The following is a 21,551-nucleotide window of genomic DNA, read 5'->3' on the forward strand; positions in this document are numbered from 1 at the left end:
ATCTAACAAACTAAAAATCTTGTCTGCCTGCTCGACAACACATGCATGATATCACAAGTTCATCAAACAATAAGAAACTCTATTATTGTCAGTGTTTCCACACGCCTGTATACCAGTAGAAATCAATTTGGATCATTAGACTGTTTGAATTAATTTCACATAATAATAGCCAATTTTTATAAAGCGCTTTTCCCAGAATGGCCAAAAGCGCGTTACAGCATATTATTACCCCGGTCACTGGATTCATTTCAATCAAGCACGGAAAGTCCAGTTTCCACTCCCTGGGGAGCATTCCTTGCATTCATCGCAGCCACATTATGGCGCTGGCAAAATCAAGCATACAATGTCTTTCGCATCCTACCGGGTACCCATTTATCACCTGGGTCGAGAGTGGCAAAGTGTGGATTAACGCCTTGCCAAAGGACGCTAGACCGCGGTGGGATTCGGACACACGACCCTCTGTTTACAAGGCGAGAGTCAGAACCACTACACCACGGCTCTTCCACACATATTGTTGTGATTTTGAATATCATCATTGCAAATTTGACTGCTCTGATTTAATTTGAAGTGAGAAATATAAGTTTCTTTTTGGTCTAGTAAGAGTTTGCAAATTACCATCATCATCAATAATTGACAAGTATTAAATTATTTCAAGGTCACCAAGGCAACAGCTTTGAAATGTCCTCATGATGGCCTCAACGATCCTCTGATTACAACCTTCAATATGTTCCAATATGTGATTTAATTAGAAAAATAAGCCCTATAGGAAAGAGACCTAGACCCCAAAATATTGAAATTTCAGGACTAAATGCCCCAGCAACAATACGCAATACTTCTAATATAAATATTTCAAACCTCTTTTATGAAGAGAGCCTCTAGTTCAAACTCGTCAAGGAAGCCGTCGCTGTTTGAGTCGTGTAAAAAGAAGAACGTTTTAGGGTTGAAATCTTTCCTGTCTAAATGATCCGTGTTCTCCCAAACCTCTTCCAATTGCTTTTTACTTCCCTGTAAAAATATAAAGAATTGATGTAGCTACTTGAATGCATTTTATTACTAATATGACAATGATACTGCACATATTACAATTGATAACATGATTATTATCATAGTTCTGAGTCATGTACATGTACTGTATTAAGTCTTTAATAGGTTGAATTTTTTGGTCTGTCTAAATGATCCATGTTCTACACATCTTTTAATTGCATTTTGCTTCGCTAAAAAACATACACACAGAAGAATTAATTTCAACATGTATATATGTATGATCATGACCATAACATACATGTACAAATAACTTTATTATCATGTGCATAAAGTTATGAAGAAATTTGCATGATGAATGAAGAGTATTGAAACAATAGCACTTTCTCAGTCAATAGTCAATGAATTACAAATCTATGCACCGATGAATAAACATTCATTATTATAACCATATCAGACATCTGAGCAGGGCAACTTTAATACATTATTGCTTGCTTATGACCGTCATCAAATGGTCAGTCAATACGTTTCCGATTGTTTATCCACGGACCCAATTTATTGCACGCTCAGGAGGGTCAATGAGAAAATGCGTGGAAATGTAGCCGGCAATAAGGCAGAGCTAACATCCAGGTATTCTACGTGTCTTTGTACGCATCCTTGAACCGCGCAGTGCTATACGTCAAGTTGAGACAATGCTGGATACTGCGTCCCAAGGCCAGGGGCGCGCCATTTCATTTACGTCACAATGGTAAAGTTCAAAGGCCCAGTCTGCTCAACATGACAAAATGAATTCCCATTCTTACACTCTATTCTTAATTTTAACAATTTTTGGTCTAGATGTCTGATATGGTTAATACATGTAGCAATATTGACTGGCCTGGGGACGAAAAGACTATCGCCCTCACTAAATTGATATCATCCTCATCTACGACACGGGCTATATAAATCTACTTTGGGAGATATATGTTGTATTGCCCCAAGCCCAGTCAATATTTGCTTAAATATCATCTATATACTTGAGAAATATTTCTTACCGGATGGTTGAGTTTAGCATGTTGTTTCATTTGTTTCCTTTCCTCTTCGTACTTTCTCCTTGCCTCAGCTCTTTCTTCTTCGTTCATCATCTTCATCTCATTTCTCCTCTTTAGTTCTTTCTCCATCTCATATCGTTTGAATTCTTTCCTCCTCTCACGGTCATTCTCCTCCAGATCTTTGGTCGCCTTGGATACAGAAGAAGTAGTCAGTCAATTAATTATTAGCATCATTGTTATTATCACCATCATCAACATTATCATCATCATAATCATCAATCATCATCATCAAGATCATCTTCAGCATCAATTTTAATTCTAATCAGCATCATCATCACCATCATCACAATTGACATTATTATCACCATCATCATCCTTGCCAACATCATCATAACCATCATTAGCAGCAGCAACATCTTCAACATCAACTATGAATTATTTTCACTAATGGTATTATCAGCATCATCAAAATCATCATCATAAAGCACCAATATCAGCATCATCATAATCATCATCATCGTCAGTATCATAATTATTTCAGCTGTTAATCATCTTAATATTTGGCATTTTTTAACACTAATACAATTTTGACAGAGAAATTAGTCAATACAGCAAATCCCAGAGTTACAATTTTTTAGAGTTCTTCTTTCCAATCAAGTTTCCACTAAAGAGAATTGAATCACATTTGATTCTAGCTTGTGTACCAAAGAGTTGTGATTAATCCATTCAATCACAACTATGGATGGCCAGCAATGTCAACATGTTTTGCATGTTTTTTTTCAAAATATTTTCTAACTATGATGTATATTCCTGCATTGTTTTCTTGAATTCACTGTGCTTCTCTTTGTTTTACAAAGGACATTGTGCAAACATCCTGCAGAAAAAAAATATGACAATGGTGGATTTCCATAGAGCTACAATAGATTGGATCAATCTTGACTCTTTGCAAGACGGGGCCCTGGGGGGTGTTTCGTGAAAGGACTTGTCGGACGTTTTATACGACAAGTCCCATTTTATCCGACAGTTACCATAGGAACAGTGCCTCTCAGCCAATCAAAATCATGGAAAGATGTCAGATCTGACAACTTGTTGTATGAAAATATTGATGAAACGCTCCCCTGATCTGCATAATGGCTAGTCTAAATGATAGTCTCACTCTAGTATGATGGTGGGCCCCAAGTCTGCGCACCTAACAATTTGAGTTAAGATTTAGCATAAATTTCTTCTTCTTTCACAAAATATTTTGGTTAATAGTGTTCCTTACATTATTAAGAGTAAGTGTACCAAATTTCTCATTAAAAAATGAAAGAAAATATAAGATTTTCTTGAAAAAACCTCGGGCTGTCATTTTCAGATTGAAAAAAAAAATGGTACCCCATGTCTGCGCACTCATTCACTTTGCACACGATTCGGGGATTTTGATGACAAAGGCTGCATTTTGAGGCCGTCACATGAAATGCCCTGAATTCATTAATTTTCCACCATTTTGAGTCGGATTTTTTAATGAATACCTGCCTATGTATTGCATGTGTAAAGTTCGTGCCCGTTGCATATCTTCTGTTACTAGAATCGCGCAGATACGCGGGTGCGCAGACTTGGGAGACCGCGCAGACATGGGGGAACTGACCATACAGATTTTTTTTCATTTTATTTTATTTTTTTGTAAATACAAAGTGAAATAGTTTGATTGGATACTTGCACAATTCAGTTTTGGTTCACAAAATTATTTGGATAACCCATTATTAAATCAAAGTGAATTCATATACCCCATTTCTGCTGTGCATACTTCAATCAATTAGTATACAAATAAACATAATAGAGGGGATTAGTAAATGGTTACAATATGCTTGAGGCATAGCAAAGGGGATTAGGATCATTTCAAAGATTCAATTCTAATGCTCTTAAGCAATATGATGTACATTATTTGTTTTATAAGATAGGGATATGGATCCTTGTATGTGATACACCATTGCTCCATTACACAGAGGTTTAATATCAATTTCTACAGTATGATACCAATGACCAATGAAGATCATCATTGCATGCGCACTCTGTTTGAAACACTGACCGGGATCCAATAAGTGCAGTTCTTTCATATTTGTAATTCATTGCAAACCTTTGTGTTATGGAGCCCGTGACTTGCCAATTCGTCTATATTGCCAACTCGTCCACTCATGACATGGTCTACCTTCATTGAATCTAATGCCATTACATCCACCAACATTTCAATTAACAAACATTTGGTCCAATAACCATTTGGTCTAATCACCACTTCGTCTAATCACCAGTTGGTCTAAGACCTTTTCGTCTCGTAACCAGTTGGTCTAATATCCACTTTATTACCATTCACTTCACTCAATTAGACAAAATGGTTATGAACTAACTGGCTATTGGACCAACTGGTTATTAGACAAAATGGAGAGAGGAAGTACATGTTGTGGCAATTAGACTGTGGATAGTGGACGAACTGACGGTAGACCAAATTATAGTAGACAAGTTGGCAAATCGACCAATAGAAAATAAACCGTCATTAGCAATTTTTCTGAAATATGAAATTAATAACTGATCATCATCATGTGACAGATTTCAGCCAATTACTTGATTAGGATCCATAATACCATTTTGTAAGTGGTTAATGCTTGAAAAGGTTATAATTGCTTTTCTTGGTTTGGGGGTATTAGTTTAAATGATGTAGATCCCTAAATAAAAGAAGTTAGAACCCATAATCAAAATCAGTCAAGTAAAAAAAAATAGTAATTATGTACATTAAAGTGGTGAAGTGAGGAAATTAGGAAAGTGCATGTAAGAAATCAAAGGCCCCCAAAAATGATTTCATATGAGGAATTGATTGCAAAATGCCAAAACTGTGGTAGAACATCCAAACTATTATAAATTAATGGTGCGATGAAGTATCAAAATGTGTCATGAATATCCCATGATATTTAGAGCTTAGTTGAAATTGAAATAAAGAACGGTGCATTCAAAGGGATTTCGAGAGATGGCAAAAACACAAAGAAACATTTTTTGAAAATGAGTTAAAGAAATAAAATAGCGGCTTCAAATGTCTTGACACTTTGAAACATTATTTTGTTCAATGCTCAGTTCCTCCAAATATAAGCCTTCATTTTTTTGTGATATCTTTCTCTTTTTTAATTCTTTTTTTTTGCTTTTATTCTAATCTACGAACTTTCATAAGCATTTACAGATGCATCCTTACTTCCACCTATTCCTGTTCAATTATTGTCACAACTGACTTGCAGAATAAATATTCTTTTGTCTGGAAAGTTGGAAAACGAAAGGAAATAATTTCTGCTGAAATAACACCATACGTGACTACAAAGGGTGTGTTGAATTCTAGGCATTAATAAAGTGATTTTTACATTTGGCAAGTACATGTATGGCACAGTGGGAAAATTTCACAAGACAAAAATAATCTACTCACTTTATATTTGTAATCGAAAAAAATCATACAATCTGGGGGCTGTTTCACAAAGATATGAATGCAAGTATGACTTAGAGTCCCAAATAAATGCCTAGTTGCACATGGTATAAAAGGCATGACCGCATTGGTCAGATCAAGTCAAGAGGAAGCGCACTACTGTGTATTAACCAATAAAATTGCACATGGCATATCATATATACCTCAACATTCAAGTGTGACTCTAAGTCATACTTTAAGGGGAAGTTCACCCTGAAAAAAGTTTATTGTAAAAATAGTAGGAAAAGTAAAAAGTTTTGGCGAAGGTCTGACAAAAAATCGATCAAAGAATGAAAAATTTATTAGAATTCGAATTATTTCATTTGTGACGTCATATGCGAGCAGCTGTCCCACACATCGTACCGTACGGTAAAAAATTTTCTCAGAAAATTGAAAATGGTTTTTATTGTACCTTCAATATATCAAAACACAAATCATTTCACACCTGTTCCTAAAAAGAAAATAAAAAACAAGCCCTCACAAACCACTAAAAAATAAAATGTATGCATTTTCATATGGGGCAGCTGCTCGTTTCTGACGTCACAAAACAAAAACTCAAATAACTTTAATAATCTTGAATGGATTTCTCTACAACCTTCACCAATAATTTCTACTATTTTTTTTCTGCTATTTTAAAACAAACCTTTCGTCAGGGTGAACTTCCCCAGGTTGGCTTTAAATCTTCATGAATCATATCCCTCGTCTCATCGGAAGGTGGACATATGCAATTAATACCTATATATGTATTGAAAGGTGCGAGCATGCAACAACATACAACATGTGCTTCTTGCAAAAGGGTCTATATGATATATAGTAAGCAATATAAAACTTTCTTTCGCTGGAACAAGATTCACAATATCACACTATACATATGCCAAATTATCACAATTACAACAGAAACTACATGTATACTCATATGCAACATGAGAAGACTAGAAACATCATTCGCACCCCTCCCCCTCCTACATGTATAAAATAGACCTGATCTGATTCTTGTTTCTTTTAATACTTTGCTTTACATGGCAAAGAGAAGGGTTATGTGAAACCTGCCCCATTGTGTTAATGTACCTTTTGCAAGAGGTTATTGAGGTCCTCTTCCTCAAAAGTGTGCTCATTCCGAAAGTCAACATGGGCGATCATCTGAAGGAGATCAGTTTGGCTTACTTCAGCTAGAAGAGCACAATGATGATAGATAGATAGATTGAAAGATAGATTGATGGATGGACCAACAGAGTAATATAAAATACATTGCATAGCATGTATGTACATGTACACGGAATAATAAGAAAACAATATGTGCAAATGCCAAAAAGCTGTAATGACAAGGACCTAGATGTGAAATGTACAATGTACATTCAGGTAGAGGCCAGCCAGAAATTAATGGATAAATGCAGCTAGAATTCATTGATGTATAAATAAAAATAGACAGATGGTATGATTGATAGAGATAGATAGATAGATACATGTAGATAGATAGATAGAATTAGAGACATCTAGTGTGCCTCTCTCCAGTATTGTTTTGCCAAAAGGTAGAAAGGTAGAGGTTTGATTGACTAGGCAGGAATCAATCTAATTTATGCAGTCCCGGAGAAATTTGCAGATGGTGGCAAAAGCGAACACAGGAAATCTGCACACATCAGAGAATCAATTCCTGTTAAAAAAATATACAAGTACTGTATGTACAGGTAGAAATAAAGACAACAGTTTATGCTAAATGCAAATCTAGACAAGAGAGAAGGGAAAGAATAAAAGATGTTGAATTAGTAACATATGGCGTTGAACGAGCTGTTTCATGGTTAAATGTACTAATCATGTCCCAGTGGTGGAATTACTATGAATTAAAGAAATTAAATTACTTATTTTCAACACTATGGATATACAATTGGAGAATGTTCATGAACTTTTGGTTATAAGTGTTAGGAGTATCAGCCTGAATATCATCCAAAATGATAACTCTGATGATGCATGAATGGGATAGAATTGTTGTTCAGTGCAAAATGGTAAGCAGACTTGTATTTTCAGATAATTTTGAATAAATAAAAACAAGATGAATGCGCAAATAATATTTCCGGAAAGGTATGAGGTGAGTGCACTATCATTCCATTGCAATGAAAAACAAAAAAGTGCATAAATATATATGAGACAACACGTCACAAGTTAAAAATTAACAAGAACTGAAAATTAAAACAAACCAAGATCTTGAAGTTAAAAGAAACAGATGGTAACCCATCCTGTTGGAAGCAATTTTAGCCATGCACCACAAAGCAATTAACACTGTTGCACCACAGGTGAACAAATATAAAGACAGATATGCATACAGAATGAATAAAATGATACTATGAGGGAACATTAGCTGTTAGTATAGGTTAGCTTGGTGTACAAACAAAGCAGCTAGAAATCATGTACACACAGCCGGAAGTGGATTACAGGTACAAAACCATACTGTGGTACCACACATAGGCATTCCTGTTAGTGCTTGACTACCTTCTGTATGAGTTTAGTAATATCGTCTGGATTGAAAGACTCCATTGACGATGGATCGAGATGCCCGATGAGGTTGTCCAAGAACTTCTGATCCGTCGGCTTCCCCTTCCCGACTTTAGGTTTACGAATTTAAGGGATGCATGCATAAATAGAATCGAAATGATTAGTAAGAAATGAAGATGATGGTATTAATGACAATTTCACAGACGAATCAAATCAGAGGACAAAAAGGTATGAACAAATGCCAAAGGGAAACAAAGAAATACACTCGACTATAATCATCAAAATGTTCAGATACAAAAATAGAACAGATTGGCAGAATATGAAGATATGATGCAAACATTGCACAATAAAATGATGATACATTTGACCACATATATATGCTACTGAGGGGAGACCATGAAATGCTTTTACAAGTACATTGTAGACATATTGATAGCCTGAAAGATCGGGGGCATTTCATTTGGGTTTTTTTTTTCAAGATCACTGAATGACTCTATTCTAGACAGTGCTAAATCAGACTTGGTATTATCGTCTTTATTCCCGTCAACTAAGGTTGATGTCCAATCTTTGCAGATTAAATATTCTTGATTTTAAGAATAGAAATTTTAAATTTTAAAGTTAAGTTTTATAACAACATTATAGAAAATTGTCTCATTTAGGAGTCCTAAAAAGGGCCACCTGTCATGCACTAATAAAGTATTGTGTAACTTCCAAATAATAGAATCAAACACAAAAAAAGGGGGCAGTTCAACTTTTATCATTCAAACTTCTTGTCGACAGGACCCCCAAGTGGTCCCTGTCCTCAGTCTATAAAAATTGCAGAAGCCTGCAGTCAAAGGGTTGCAATTGTTGACTAGATTTTAGAGTACTTTTCAAATGAATGAATTTTTAAAGAATAATATCTTCACATTAATACAAAAATTTAGTTGATCCTGCATGGCGGGAAATAATTTGGCTTTACATACATGTATTTGAATAGCATTTTTGGTCATAAGAGAAAAGCTGTCAACTATTAAAGCTATGGACAGTACTATGTAAAAATATGCTTTGTAAAAGACTTAATGCATAGCAGTCTTTAAAAAATAAAAGTGGGGAAATTGTGATGCGATATCAGGAAAACTATTCCCTGCATGGAGAATCTTCCCAGGGGCCTGTAACACAAAACTTAGTAATGATCTGAGAACATTTTCCTATGATTGATTCCATTGACTACAATGTACAATAAATCGTGAAAATCAATTGTACGATCAATCCTTTATCTTTAGGTGGTTTCAAACCGCCTCGATCACAAGAATCCCCGTTAAATTACGAGAACTTTCTAAGGCTAAAAAATACCCGTTAATTATTCCTGCATTCACACCGCCCCGAAACACATCCTTTGGGATAAGTTCCCGAAGTTACGAGCATGCGCAGTATGGTCTGATAAGCAGGCAAGGCGCGAGATTCAAAATCACTAGCCCAGCAGCCACCCACGCCGCCGCGCCCAACGACACGCTGGGCTAAAAGTTCCCGTAATTTGCTTTCACATCGCCAAAATACCTGCGACCTTGGAAAAATCCCCACGAAAGTTCTCGTAATTTCGCCAAGTACCCACTATTTAGCGGGTATTTTCTTTCGGGGAAATTACGCGTAGTTTGCTTTCACATTACCAAAATACCTGGTATTTTCTGATCGGGGTAAATTTCCCGATCAGAGAATACCTGGAACTGGCGAACTTCGAGGCGGTCTGAAACCACCTTTTGTGTTACAGAACCTGGATAGACTTACGTGCTTGCTGTTCCATGGCCTTCCTGGCGATGACCCGAAGACGCTGGATCTCTTTTTTCTTCAGCTCATCCAACTGACTTCTGATATGACTTCCAACATTGTTTAGTTGCTTCCCAAATTTACCAGACTATAGAAAAAAATTAATGTGTATTTGCATACATGAAAGTTATGATACAAAGTTAGGCTGCAGCTAAAATAATCCCAATTAAATTGTTGGAATATATAGACTTTGCATTGAAATGATCATATGCAAAAAAAATAACCTATATTACTTCACTTCTAGCTGATGTCTGAAAATAGTTGATAATCCTCCTCCATCTGCCAAACAACTGGGTCCTCAGTAAAGCTGTTTATAAAATCATGCATAAATAACATTATGAAATATCTTACGATTAATCATGAAAAATAAATTTATTGTAGTCCATCATGAAAAACATCCCCGCGTTTCACAGTTATACAATGTACCTTACAACTGATTGGGTTACTGAATTATATAATTGTTTGCATTGATCATAACCAATCATGATCAATAAGCCAGTTCGTAGTTCCTTTATGCGCATGATCAAAAGATTCTACGCACGATCAGAAGGTCATTTGTACTAAAGTGACATGGCGCTTTAAAATCTAATGAGATAAGCACCAACTTTGATGTCTTGATTATTCACATATTCTTTTGAATTGTCATTTTCATTTACATCCATAAAAAAAACAACTACTTCCACGAACGACTGGTATTTCACAGTTTGCAAAGTACATTGTGCAACATGCTAAGATATGCATTCAAAGAAGGGATGCAACAAATGCCTTCAGTAAGTGTTCAATTGTGTGCTATTCTAGTCACCTGGTCTATTCAATTTCTTTATCCTGCTATGTAAGGCAAGCTTACGTAATATCTTGCTTCGAAATCTGCCTATCATGATGAAAGAAATGAAAGGTCATTTGACCAAAATTGTCCATGGGGTAACTACGAACTGGTCTATTGCCAAGTTTTGTCTTGAACATTCATCGTGCTTCCTCTTTGTTTTATACAAAGGACATTGAGCACATTCCTGGTAGAATAAGTTATGACAATAACAGATTTTTGTAACGTAGTTGATTGGATCAATCACAACTATTTTTAAAGTGATTGGTTAACATCGGTTCGACTTTTAAAAAAATCTGAGCTAGAAGGTCACACTTGTCACCTGTGTCTGTGATATGTTACAAAAATGAAGCCCAGAAAAAATTGCATTCGAAAATAATTATTGAGTGCTTCAAAAATTGAAATATAAAGTGACCGGAAACACCATCTTAATTTCATCCCATACACTTATGTGTAATAGGTGTCAATAAGACACCTATTTACAAAATCGGGGTTTGCCTTGTAGTTTTAGCTTTTCATTCTCATTAATGGTTGTTTTCAGGGTTTATTAGTTCTAATACATGCACTCGTACACATGTTTCATCTTGGTTTGAGAATTTTTTTAAATCGGCTGCTCACAAAGTTAAAGATAAATTCCAGTTTTGGTAACGATCTCAAAATGACTTTTTACAGAATCTAATATAATGACCACCCAAGTGTCTGTTTGTATGAATAAAAAATATGTGCCAAAGGATTCTGGAAGAAACTGTGTAATTGCTGAGAAATAAGCAAAATAAGCGCGGATTCGGTCACTTCCGTCGGGTCTTTATTCCAGCAATAATAATACACTGTCCCACGTGTGCCTATCTGTGTTGGTGATCTTCAGTGTGAACGTTTTTCAGCGTAGATTTCAAGATTTCACAAAGTTCAGTTTATGTAACTGTACCAGATCTTCATCCTCGATGATATACTGACAATTAAGCCTGGTTTTACAGACTTTCTCATGAAATCAGTGTTTACTGCAACTACTGGAATTTCTCTTTAAACAATACCTTTATTAAAGACAGGACCCAGGACTATGACAAAGTCACCACTTACCAGTAAATCATTGGTGTCCATCTCATCCATGTGACTCTTCATTTCTGGGTCCGCTTCCAAAACTTGGATGACTTCTCGGAGATAGCCTTCATATTCGAGGCCTAGATCCTGTATCAAAGAAGTAAATCGTTACATGGATCCAACACTGGTCATTTTGTTTATACAGGTATAATAAAGATTAAAGATTAAAAAAGTTTTTTAAAAAAGTGGAACTTGAGACTATCTGGACATAAGCAATACATGTAAATGCCAATTCTACCACTCTAGTATGAACGCCACAGCTTTTTAGCTTCTTACGGTGTAAAAATGTACACAAAAGGGGTTTCTATTGCATTTGAAGGTTGCAAAATTGTACTTTCTATATCATCAAGCCAAAAAAAAGCAAGTAGTTAGATTAAATATAAAACAGAAAGCAGAAGGAAACAAATAGGAAAGGGAAGATTAAAAAATATATTGAGACATTTGTGTCGCATACATAGGGTGGGGGAAATTCTCTCTCCATATGAACCATACAATCAAGAAGGAAAGAAAAGTGATCCACTTTCAATTGTCAGTCATTCTTAAATTAATTTTCAAATGAAATTTGAACTACTCAACAATAGACAATCTGTTTGAATAGCATGTTATGAATTCAGACATCACCTGCGTACAATGTTTTTTTTTCTTTTAGTAAGGCCATCAATTATTTGTAACTAAATACAGAACTTTTCATAATAATGTAACAAATTCGCTCCAAAAAAGAAAACCAAATAGAAACAAATTAGGATGACACAATGCTATGGGAAAAAAAATCTCTCTCCATTGCACTATGCTTGCTTCTACATGTATATGTACAGGGTTTTCTTTCATCATTGTATACAGTAATATCTTAATAATAAAAAAGTGGTTTCATGTATGCTCGTTTGCGTGAAGAAAACAATAAATTAAATCAAATCAAAGGATGAACATCAATACTTTGGAGTTGATCACTAACAGATAATGTGTTGGTTTTGTTTTTCTTTTTTTAATTTGTGAAAAGCAAGGATGGTGTCATATATACTGGTACCAGATCGAGAAGTGACAGAGGACTTCATAAAAATTATTATTTTATTTATTCATTGTATTTCTCCAGACCTGGGAATTATAGGAAAAATAGAAAAACATCATGAATTTAAAGGAATCTAAAGGAATTAACTGATACATTATAATTATCACAAATATGGCAGAAATATTATCAAGCCCAGTACAAGTGTGGTTTAAAAGTGTAGTTTAGACTCGGGTTCAACCAGGGCCCAGGGAATATTTTTGTTTTATGGGGGGTGCTGAATTAAATTTGACAAGCCCCCCCCCCAAAAAAAAAGGGGGTTCACTGCAAAATGAAGGTTGTTTTGGTCCGTAAAAAAATTAAACAAGCAAAACAAAAGGGTTTCAACACAAAATGTCGGTTGTTTTCGGTACATGACTCCAATTTGTCACACCTGCCAGAATTCTAGGGGGTGCTGCCAATGAAAAATGTTATATACAGCACCCCCGCTTCCCAGGGCCATGGGTTTAACCACTTAGGTTTAATTATCAGAATACCACCCAGAAGTTGGGTCGAACTTTAATTCAGGTTTAAATTTGTGGTTTAAGTATGGATAGCCAATTGCTACATAAATCACTAACAGTGTGTGAGATAATATTTCACCTCATTTGGCTCTCAAATCATTCATAATTGTCTAGGAATTTAACGTAGATGATTGTCTGCACCATCGATGAATCAGGAAACATAAGAAACATACAACTTAATAAAATTTTGACACATTTGGCTTCCCATAATTTTAGCAGAGTTAGACTGTGGTCTATTAAGTTAAACCTGACTTTAGAATACGGGCCCAGCTCGAGGGTCTATTTATCATACTCACAGCGAGTCCATCTCCTTCAGCCTTATTGATGATCTCCTCGCCGAGCTTTTCTGCTTTCTCTTCGTCGGGTGATTTTGGATCAAGGGGAGCCTGCTGAGCAACATGCACTATCAGCAGCAGTAACAGGGAGAGTTTCCATTCCAAAAGAGCCATTGTGTCACCTTATTGGGACTAAATAAAAGATAAAAAAGATATGAGAGATTGTATGACACCTAGATAGATCCTTGGCATTTGATTGGTTGTTTGATATCGATCATTCGGACCATTTTACACTTACAGTGACGTCATCAAACGTGCAATTTAGGATCCATTCATTGACCGAGCTTGCACTGCATGATCATATTTTGCATCGAAACTGATAATTTCCTATGAAAAAAAATCTAGTTTTAAGTGTCATATAAACCAAATGTTTCTTTGCTCGTGCAATGGACAGAATACTTCATTCGGTGAAAGATGAAATTGTCGGCGGTCATCCGAACCGTCATACTGTATCAGTCAAATTTGGTCAAAAAATCGATTTTGAGATTTTTGCAATAAAATTAAAGGAGAATGAAACCATTGGAACAAGATAGCTTGTGTGAAAACAGAAAAATCAAAGAAACAGATCAAAAAAGTTTGAGAAAAATCGGACAAATAATGAGAAAGTTATGAGCATTTGAATATTGCGATCACTATTGCTATGGAGATAGCAAATTTGCAATGCGACAAAGATGTGTGATGTCACTTGTGAACAACTCTCCCCATTACTTTAGTATATATTTCACTTGAATTGCCTCTTTTATCACATCTATCCATAGATCATTTGTTCTTTCTACATGAGGGCATGTAATACATATTTTTTAAGAATACATCATGGATAAAGAGTTTGTATCATCATAAGAAAAAGCAAAGAGACATTTTGAGGGTATTTTATAGTCCACCAAAGGGAAAGTTGTTCATCAGTGACATCACACATCCTTGTCGCATTGCCAATAGGAGGATCTCCATAGCATTAGTGATTGCAATATTCAAATGCTCATAACTTTCTCATTATTTGTCCGATTTTTCTCAAACTTTCTTTATTCTTATTCTTTGATTTTTCTGTTTCTACACAAGCCTATTTGTTCCAAAGGTTTCATTCCCCTTTAAGGTACAAGTCCTACTCTAAGTTATTCATAACTAAATTTCTAGGCAGCAATTTATTCTCTTTTCTGAGATCTGAGAGGATTTTTACTGCGATGCCATACATTTTTTAATAAAAACTGCTCAAACCGAAATTACAAGCATGTAGCTCTTTTGCGATATTTTCTTTGATTCTTGCTTTTGTGTAAAAATAAGGATACCATATTCAAGCAATTGCCTTGGTCTTTCCAACCATGTATTTTTCTAGCAATGAATATGTTGTAAGGCTGGGGAACTACATGTAAGTGTGAAAATTATAGTAAACTTATAGTATGTGTGATACGACCGTTCGGGAGACTGCCGACGAAATGAATGATCCATTCAACGAGGCGTAGCCGAGTCGAATGGATCTTTTCATCTTTCATCTCAGGAAGTATTCTGTCCATTGCACTCATAAACACTCATTATTTGTACACTTTACTGCAAAGGATTGGATTCTAAACAATACTAGCACTGCTGTCCCATGACAAAAGGAAGCAACTCTGATTTGTCTCAAAATTGGCATTTTTCTTTATATTTTGGATATTTTCTATAATGCTCTTTTTAAATGGATATATGGTAATGCCAAATGCAGTACAAAACACACACTTCAGAAGTTCAGTATTCATAACTTTTAACCAAAAACACTATCATTTCCAATTTTCCATACAGTTGCAATTAATTTTTCACTAGTAGTAACTTGAGGATAATTTTTGCATTCACCAGAGCGCTAAAAAACTTGCATTTTTAGCATATTTTTTTGTATAGCCTATATTGGTTAAAAGTAAAATGACAGGAAAATTTTCATTTTTCAATCTCTATAAGAAATTAATTTTAGCCAAGTTATATGATGAATAGCTTTAATGGAAACTTACAGTGTAAAAAAAACAAGCATTTGTCCCCAAGAACAAGAGAAAATATGCCAAAAATATGCCAACCTTATTTCACCACACAGGGAGTACCGTAACAGAGAACAAGTTATATCATAACCTTGCTCATTGATACATAATAAGAATGAGTGACTTCTTCTACATATTCTATAAATCCATTCCACAAGCCAGGAGTTAATTTCTTTTGTAAAGGTAAAGTGTATAAAAGTCTTACAAATGTCTAGAAATGGTGTGAACATGATTATTAAAACCCAATTGAGGAGATTTTATAGACAAAATAATAAGAGTAATGAGCCTGGAATTCAACATGTGTCTCCATTCGTCATGGCAAACTTAAAGGGGAAGTTTACCCTGAAGAAGTTTGTTTTAAAAATAGCAGAAAAAATAATAAAAAATATTAATGAAGGTTTGAGGAAAATCCGTCAATGATTAAGAAAGTTATCAGAATTCAAAGTTTTGAATTTGTGACATCATATGCGAGCAGCATTCCTACAAAGCGAATAGTAAAAAATCTATGAAATGTCATTTTCTCAGAAAATTGAAAATGGTTTTTACTGTGCCTTTTGTACTGTATATCAGTGAATAGACAAATCATTTCACACCCGTTCATAAATAGAAAACAAAATAAAGTCATCAGGAACCATACAAAATTTGAAATTCATTTATTTTTTTACCATTCGGTATGTAGGAATGCTGCTTGCATATGACGTCACAAATCCAAAACTTTGAATTCTAATAACTTTCTTAATCTCTAAAGGATTTTCCTCAAACCTTCACCAATATTTTTTTTTTTTCTGCTATTTTACAACAAACTTTTCTTCAGGGTGAACTTCCCCTTTAATTATTTGACAAGCCAGCACAGTCAATCACCACAACATCATGAACACACACAAAACAAAACAGGCGCTATCACTCACCACATGAAAGTCTCGATTTCAATTCCAAAATCACCTTTTTTTAAATCAATTAAAAATGAGGTTTTTGCGCCACATTTCTGGAGCACGTGGCGGCTAAGCTTTAAGATAACAACCAAAAAAACTTTAAAACTCAACCTAATACAAGGCCCTTGAATTGAAATTGTACAGCAATACATGTAAATAAATGGCATGCTTGTAGCCACAAAGGCCTTCATTCGACAAGGAGTCCGAGAGTAATGCGGTCCCGAGCGAATGGCCGCTGCAACTACCGGATTGCATATCACATATCCCACACATTGACTTTGAAATGTACGATGCGCTTTGTCGAAAGAAGGGCGGGGGCTCATGAATTGCGGCCACAAAACATCGCAATACATTTCAGATTTTACAAAATTGAAATAAAAGTTAAAAATAAAATTGCAATTAAAAACAGACAAATATATTCATACAACATTGATGCATATTTCATTTTAGGCCTAACGTTAGGGTCTCCAATAACTTAGACATTTATCAGAAGAGGCGCTGGTCAGAAAATTGGGACTGTCTCACTCAGTTTTCACAGATTTCTCCACACAAGAAATCTAGGAAAGTTCATTTGCCTGTCAAGTGCTGAGATCAATCTAGTGCTAGTCTAGGCAATATAAATAGGCCTACATCAGGTTTCATAACAAGATTGTTGGAAGATGACGAGTCGTGAAAAACGGAAGGTGAACTGGGGGAATTGAGGTCACTGAATCTATTTTGTATTTTTAGCACTCTCATTCAAATTCCGTCTAGGCTAGCCTGGAGGCGTCTGGGGAGTAAAAATCATAGTACTATCGTACCCTTACTCTCCAAACGCCTGGGTCGGCTATATATGCCTCGCTGTAGAGGCGAGGATTACCCATGGTGATTTAGGTCTAGTTTCACCAATTTTTATGTAAAAGCGCCCAAACTAAACTTAAAAGTACATGGGCAAGTTTTATGTTTACCCCCATTTTTTATAAAAACTCCTAATTTTTCTTTAATACATTAGGCCTAGTCAAATTGAAGAAAATGAAGAGCAAGAGCATTTACTTACCCGGTCTGTTTACGTCGCCATTTTCCATTCTGCAACTTAGATTTTAAAAATACTTGCATTTGCCGATTATCATTATCACGATTTGTAAAATATATTTTTCACTCCTAGTACCAATGAGGTCCAAACATTAACATGTATGGACCTCATAGGCGACATTACCCAAAAATATGGGTTAGACAATGCTGTTCTGATTTCCAACCCAAGACTTTGATAAATGTACGCCTTAATACAAATTGGAGTTAAGTGATATGACTTTCATTTGGTGGGGAGACATTAAAAGTATTAATTAAGTAGTTCAAATTAAAATAGATTATCATTAAACTTACATTTCAGGCCCTTTTTGTTGATTTTCGGTGAGCGTTCCACACAGCTGCGACGAGTGATCAACTCCGAAGTGATACGCGAACTGGTCAGATGATCGGTCAGGTGATCGGTAGATTATCTTTTTGTCAGACGTTCATAATTTATGTAAAGCGTATCAATCTTCAGTATCTTGATTCCAAAGTATCAGTATTGCAGATAAATGTCATTATTGATTGGAATCAGTGGCGGATCGGGGGGGGGGGGGGGGGTGGGGGTGGTGGTGGGGGTGAGCATTTCTGGCGGATCGGGGGGGTGGGGGTGAGCATTTCTGCCCGATCCCCCTATTGAGATTTGTAGTAAATATTTTGGAATTAAATACGTTGTTCATACTAGTTATGCGACCCCTCCCTTATGATGATCACAGCATTATTTGTGATGGGGATATTTCGTTCATAATTATTCTTGTCTCTTCTTTCTCTATTTTAGCCTTTTTTGCTTGTTAAAACCTTTTTTCCTTTTTTTTGGGAAGGGGGCTCGCCAAATTTTACGTGGGTCAAAATTACCTTCATTTTTTTAGTGACAATCTTTTTTTCATTTGTCCAGTTCTACGCGAGACAAAATTACCTTCGATCATTATTATAGTTAAAAACTTTTTTTATTTTTTATTTATTTATTTATTTATTTTTTTTTGGGGGGGGAGGTTGCCAAATATCACGCGAACGTTTTTCAGCTTTTACTGTTTTATTCGACTTATAATCAAATATTAAATGGGGCTTACCACAGTTTTTTTTTAAGTCAATTCATAAGAATATTCCTCCTCGGGATTTGAGCTTTCTTTCATGAAATATCAATTTTTTCATGATTACCAAAAATACTTAAAATTTTTTATCGGTGTATGCCTATAAAGCTTTAGCTCATGCGTTGCGCCTGCCATATTTTAATGCTGATCAACTTTATGCTTTTAATGAATTCCTAAACACAATAAATTCTCAGATCATCAATTTTGTCGCAATCGAATAATTCGATTGCGTCTCTCTATCAGTTTTGAATATTCATAAAAAATATCAGCTCGTGCTTTTTGCTCATAATATTTTGATTAGTAAATTCTTCTCTTATATAATCGAGTCGGATAGATAGATAACTAGAGAGAGAGTTGGGGGGGTCCCTCAGCTACTTGTCCTCGCTTATTTGTTATTATTTGTTATTATGCTCATGTTGTGAGAGCTTTGTGTTTTCACATTTTTTTCTTTTTCAACCTTTTTATTGTCTCGGAGCTTCCCTCTATTTCTTTACACTATATAATGTAGTCCTTTTTACCTCATTGTTTCAATCATTGGCGGCGGAAGCCCCAAATTTTAGGAGGGGACAACCTAAAAAATTTTGACAAGCAAAAAAAAAAAGGCTCTCAACCCAAACATTTTAGGGGGGACGTAGGAAAATAAATTGACAAGCAAAAAAAAAAGGTCAACAACAAATTTAGGGGGGAACGTCCCCGCTTCCGCCGCCTATGGTTTCAATTCTTTTTTTGTTCTCATTTCAATGAAAACATCATTATTAAACTGACGTAGAAGACTTTATTACGAAATTTTGACATTGTTTTGTTTCATTTGTTTGGCTTTCTTTTTTTCTTCTCCTCTTCTTTTTCTTCTTACTTTTTCCCTTTCCTTATTTTCTCTTCAGTATTTCATTCAGGTATCCGCCAATTTATACAACACCAAGCATATAGAGGCGGATAATCAGTGAGGGAGCATGACGGTGTGCCGCTCTAAAAAAAAGGAGGAATATTGGAAGAAAAAAAAAGAAGAAGGGATGGGGAAAAAATAAAGAAAAAAAGATGATGATGGCAATGACGATGATGAAAATTATCTTGGTGATGATGATGGTTGTGGTGACGGTTGTGGTGATGATGATGGTGATGCTAATGATAGTGGTGATGATGATGATGACGAGATGTAATTTTGTTATTTTGTCTTTGAAAAAATTAAGTAGTGCAAAGTTGAATTCATTTAAAGTTTATTATGAAAATAGCAGAAAAAAATTGGTATGCGTTCGAGGAAAATCCATCCCCCACCAATCTTTTTCAAAGGTAAGATTTTTTTTTTTGCCCGGGGGGGGCACTTCCATTCACGAGTGGATACCATGCGCGACCATGGGGTCTCGAAAAGCACCCTAAACACGTAATTTCCATATTCTGAAAATGCACCCCTTAACAAGTATTGGCGTGTGAAACCCTACCCTTAACAAGTATTGGAAACAAAACGATACTCTTGGCAAATATTCCCTGAAATGAACCCCTAAACAAGTACAGAAATGTTTTATTGTTACGGGTCCTTCGGTCGTCGGCTTTACCTTATTTGGTTTAGTACGACCCCACCTTCTACACCTCGCGCAAATCGGACTCTAAACACGAAGTGTTGGAGCAAAAAGGACATCCTTTATAAAACATTTTGATTTTGTTTTATCATCCCCGCAAATTAGACCCTAAACACGACGGTTTTCCTAGCGAATTAATAGATACCCTTTTTTCGTTATTTTTGTGTTTTTGACACCCTTATCACGTTACGTAGGTAACGTGCCCTATCGTGAAAAGGACATCCTTTTTACGTTTTTTTTTGGTCGCGCATGGTATCCACTCGTCAATGTAAGTGGCCCCCCCCCCCCCCCCGGGTTTTTTTGTGACGGCGTAGGCCTTTGCAAGCAGCTATTATTATGGTAAAAAAGTAAATGAAATGTCAAGAAATACATGATAATGATTTTTATGGTACATTTTAGTAGGCCTATATCAGTTCATACTTGTTATCAAAAAGAAAAAAGTGGGTCGTTACGGACCATTAAAAATGGGAAATTTGGGCATTTTATATTTAGGATAGAGCAACTGCTCGTTATAGACGTCACAATAAATCAAGCATTCTAAATTCTATCAACTCCATTTTTTGTCAAATAACACCTTCATCGATATTTTGAAATGATTTTTCTCATATTTTCATCATCTTTTTATCAGGGTGAAATTCCCCTTTAATTTACAAAACAGATTCGCAAACAATATCAAGAGTAGTGGGAGGCAAGGGTGGAAATCTAAGGTAGGGGACCAGGGGGCTGGAAAACAGGCAAAAAAAAAAAACTAACAAAAAAAAAACAAAAAGGAAGGTTTATCACCCCCAAAAGAAGGTCGTCTCGTCCAAAATACATGTTTTACTTCGATTTAAATGATGTAGGCCTATTTCTTTCCATCATATATAAAAGAACAAAAATAGTAGGGGGACATTTGATAATGTGCCCCTACTATTTTGGGTTAGGGGGAAGTGTCCCCCTGGGATTTGCGCCCATGTGGGTGGGGGGTGTTGCACCTCCTTTCGGAATCATTATGGAACAGTGTGAATAGTCGCTGTGATTTCGATCTCATACCTATAAAAAAATAGAACAGAAGAACGCCTTGACCACAGGCCAAAATGCCTAACAATTTTTCCGCGGCATTAGCGACTCTCGTAAGGGGCGCTCCATTTATAAATAAAGTTGCATGTGTAGCTGTCTATGGCAACAGAATCTATCGCAGAATTGAAGCCAGAAGCGTGGGAATTTTCAAGAAAATTCAAGAAAAGAACCGGTGAGTACCGATTTAACAGTACTAATCTAATTAGTTACATGTATTGAATTATAAGAATATTCAGTTTTTCG

At 35.6% G+C, this 21,551-nt stretch overlaps 1 protein-coding gene across 3 annotated transcripts in view; it reads right to left on the minus strand.

Moving 5' to 3' along the window:
* Positions 1–21,551, minus strand: part of LOC121420991 (nucleobindin-2-like) — a 35,815-nt gene that overhangs the window by 13,495 nt on the left and 769 nt on the right. For 2 of the 3 annotated variants that reach the window (XM_041615556.1, XM_041615558.1), the window contains exons 2-7: positions 13,567–13,737; positions 11,684–11,791; positions 9,745–9,871; positions 7,975–8,087; positions 2,016–2,201; positions 856–1,005 (exon numbers count right to left, since the gene is read on the minus strand). In XM_041615556.1, the coding sequence (XP_041471490.1) occupies positions 856–1,005; positions 2,016–2,201; positions 7,975–8,087; positions 9,745–9,871; positions 11,684–11,791; positions 13,567–13,719 (837 nt within the window). In that variant the 5' untranslated portion in view covers positions 13,720–13,737. Of the gene's footprint in view, positions 1–855; positions 1,006–2,015; positions 2,202–6,558; positions 6,660–7,974; positions 8,088–9,744; positions 9,872–11,683; positions 11,792–13,566; positions 13,738–21,551 lie in introns of all 3 variants that reach the window. The other variant, XM_041615557.1, reaches the window with a different exon arrangement.

The sequence above is a fragment of the Lytechinus variegatus genome, chromosome 9 (assembly GCF_018143015.1).
Source record: "Lytechinus variegatus isolate NC3 chromosome 9, Lvar_3.0, whole genome shotgun sequence".
In the NCBI taxonomy this organism is placed as follows: Eukaryota; Metazoa; Echinodermata; class Echinoidea; order Temnopleuroida; family Toxopneustidae; genus Lytechinus; species Lytechinus variegatus.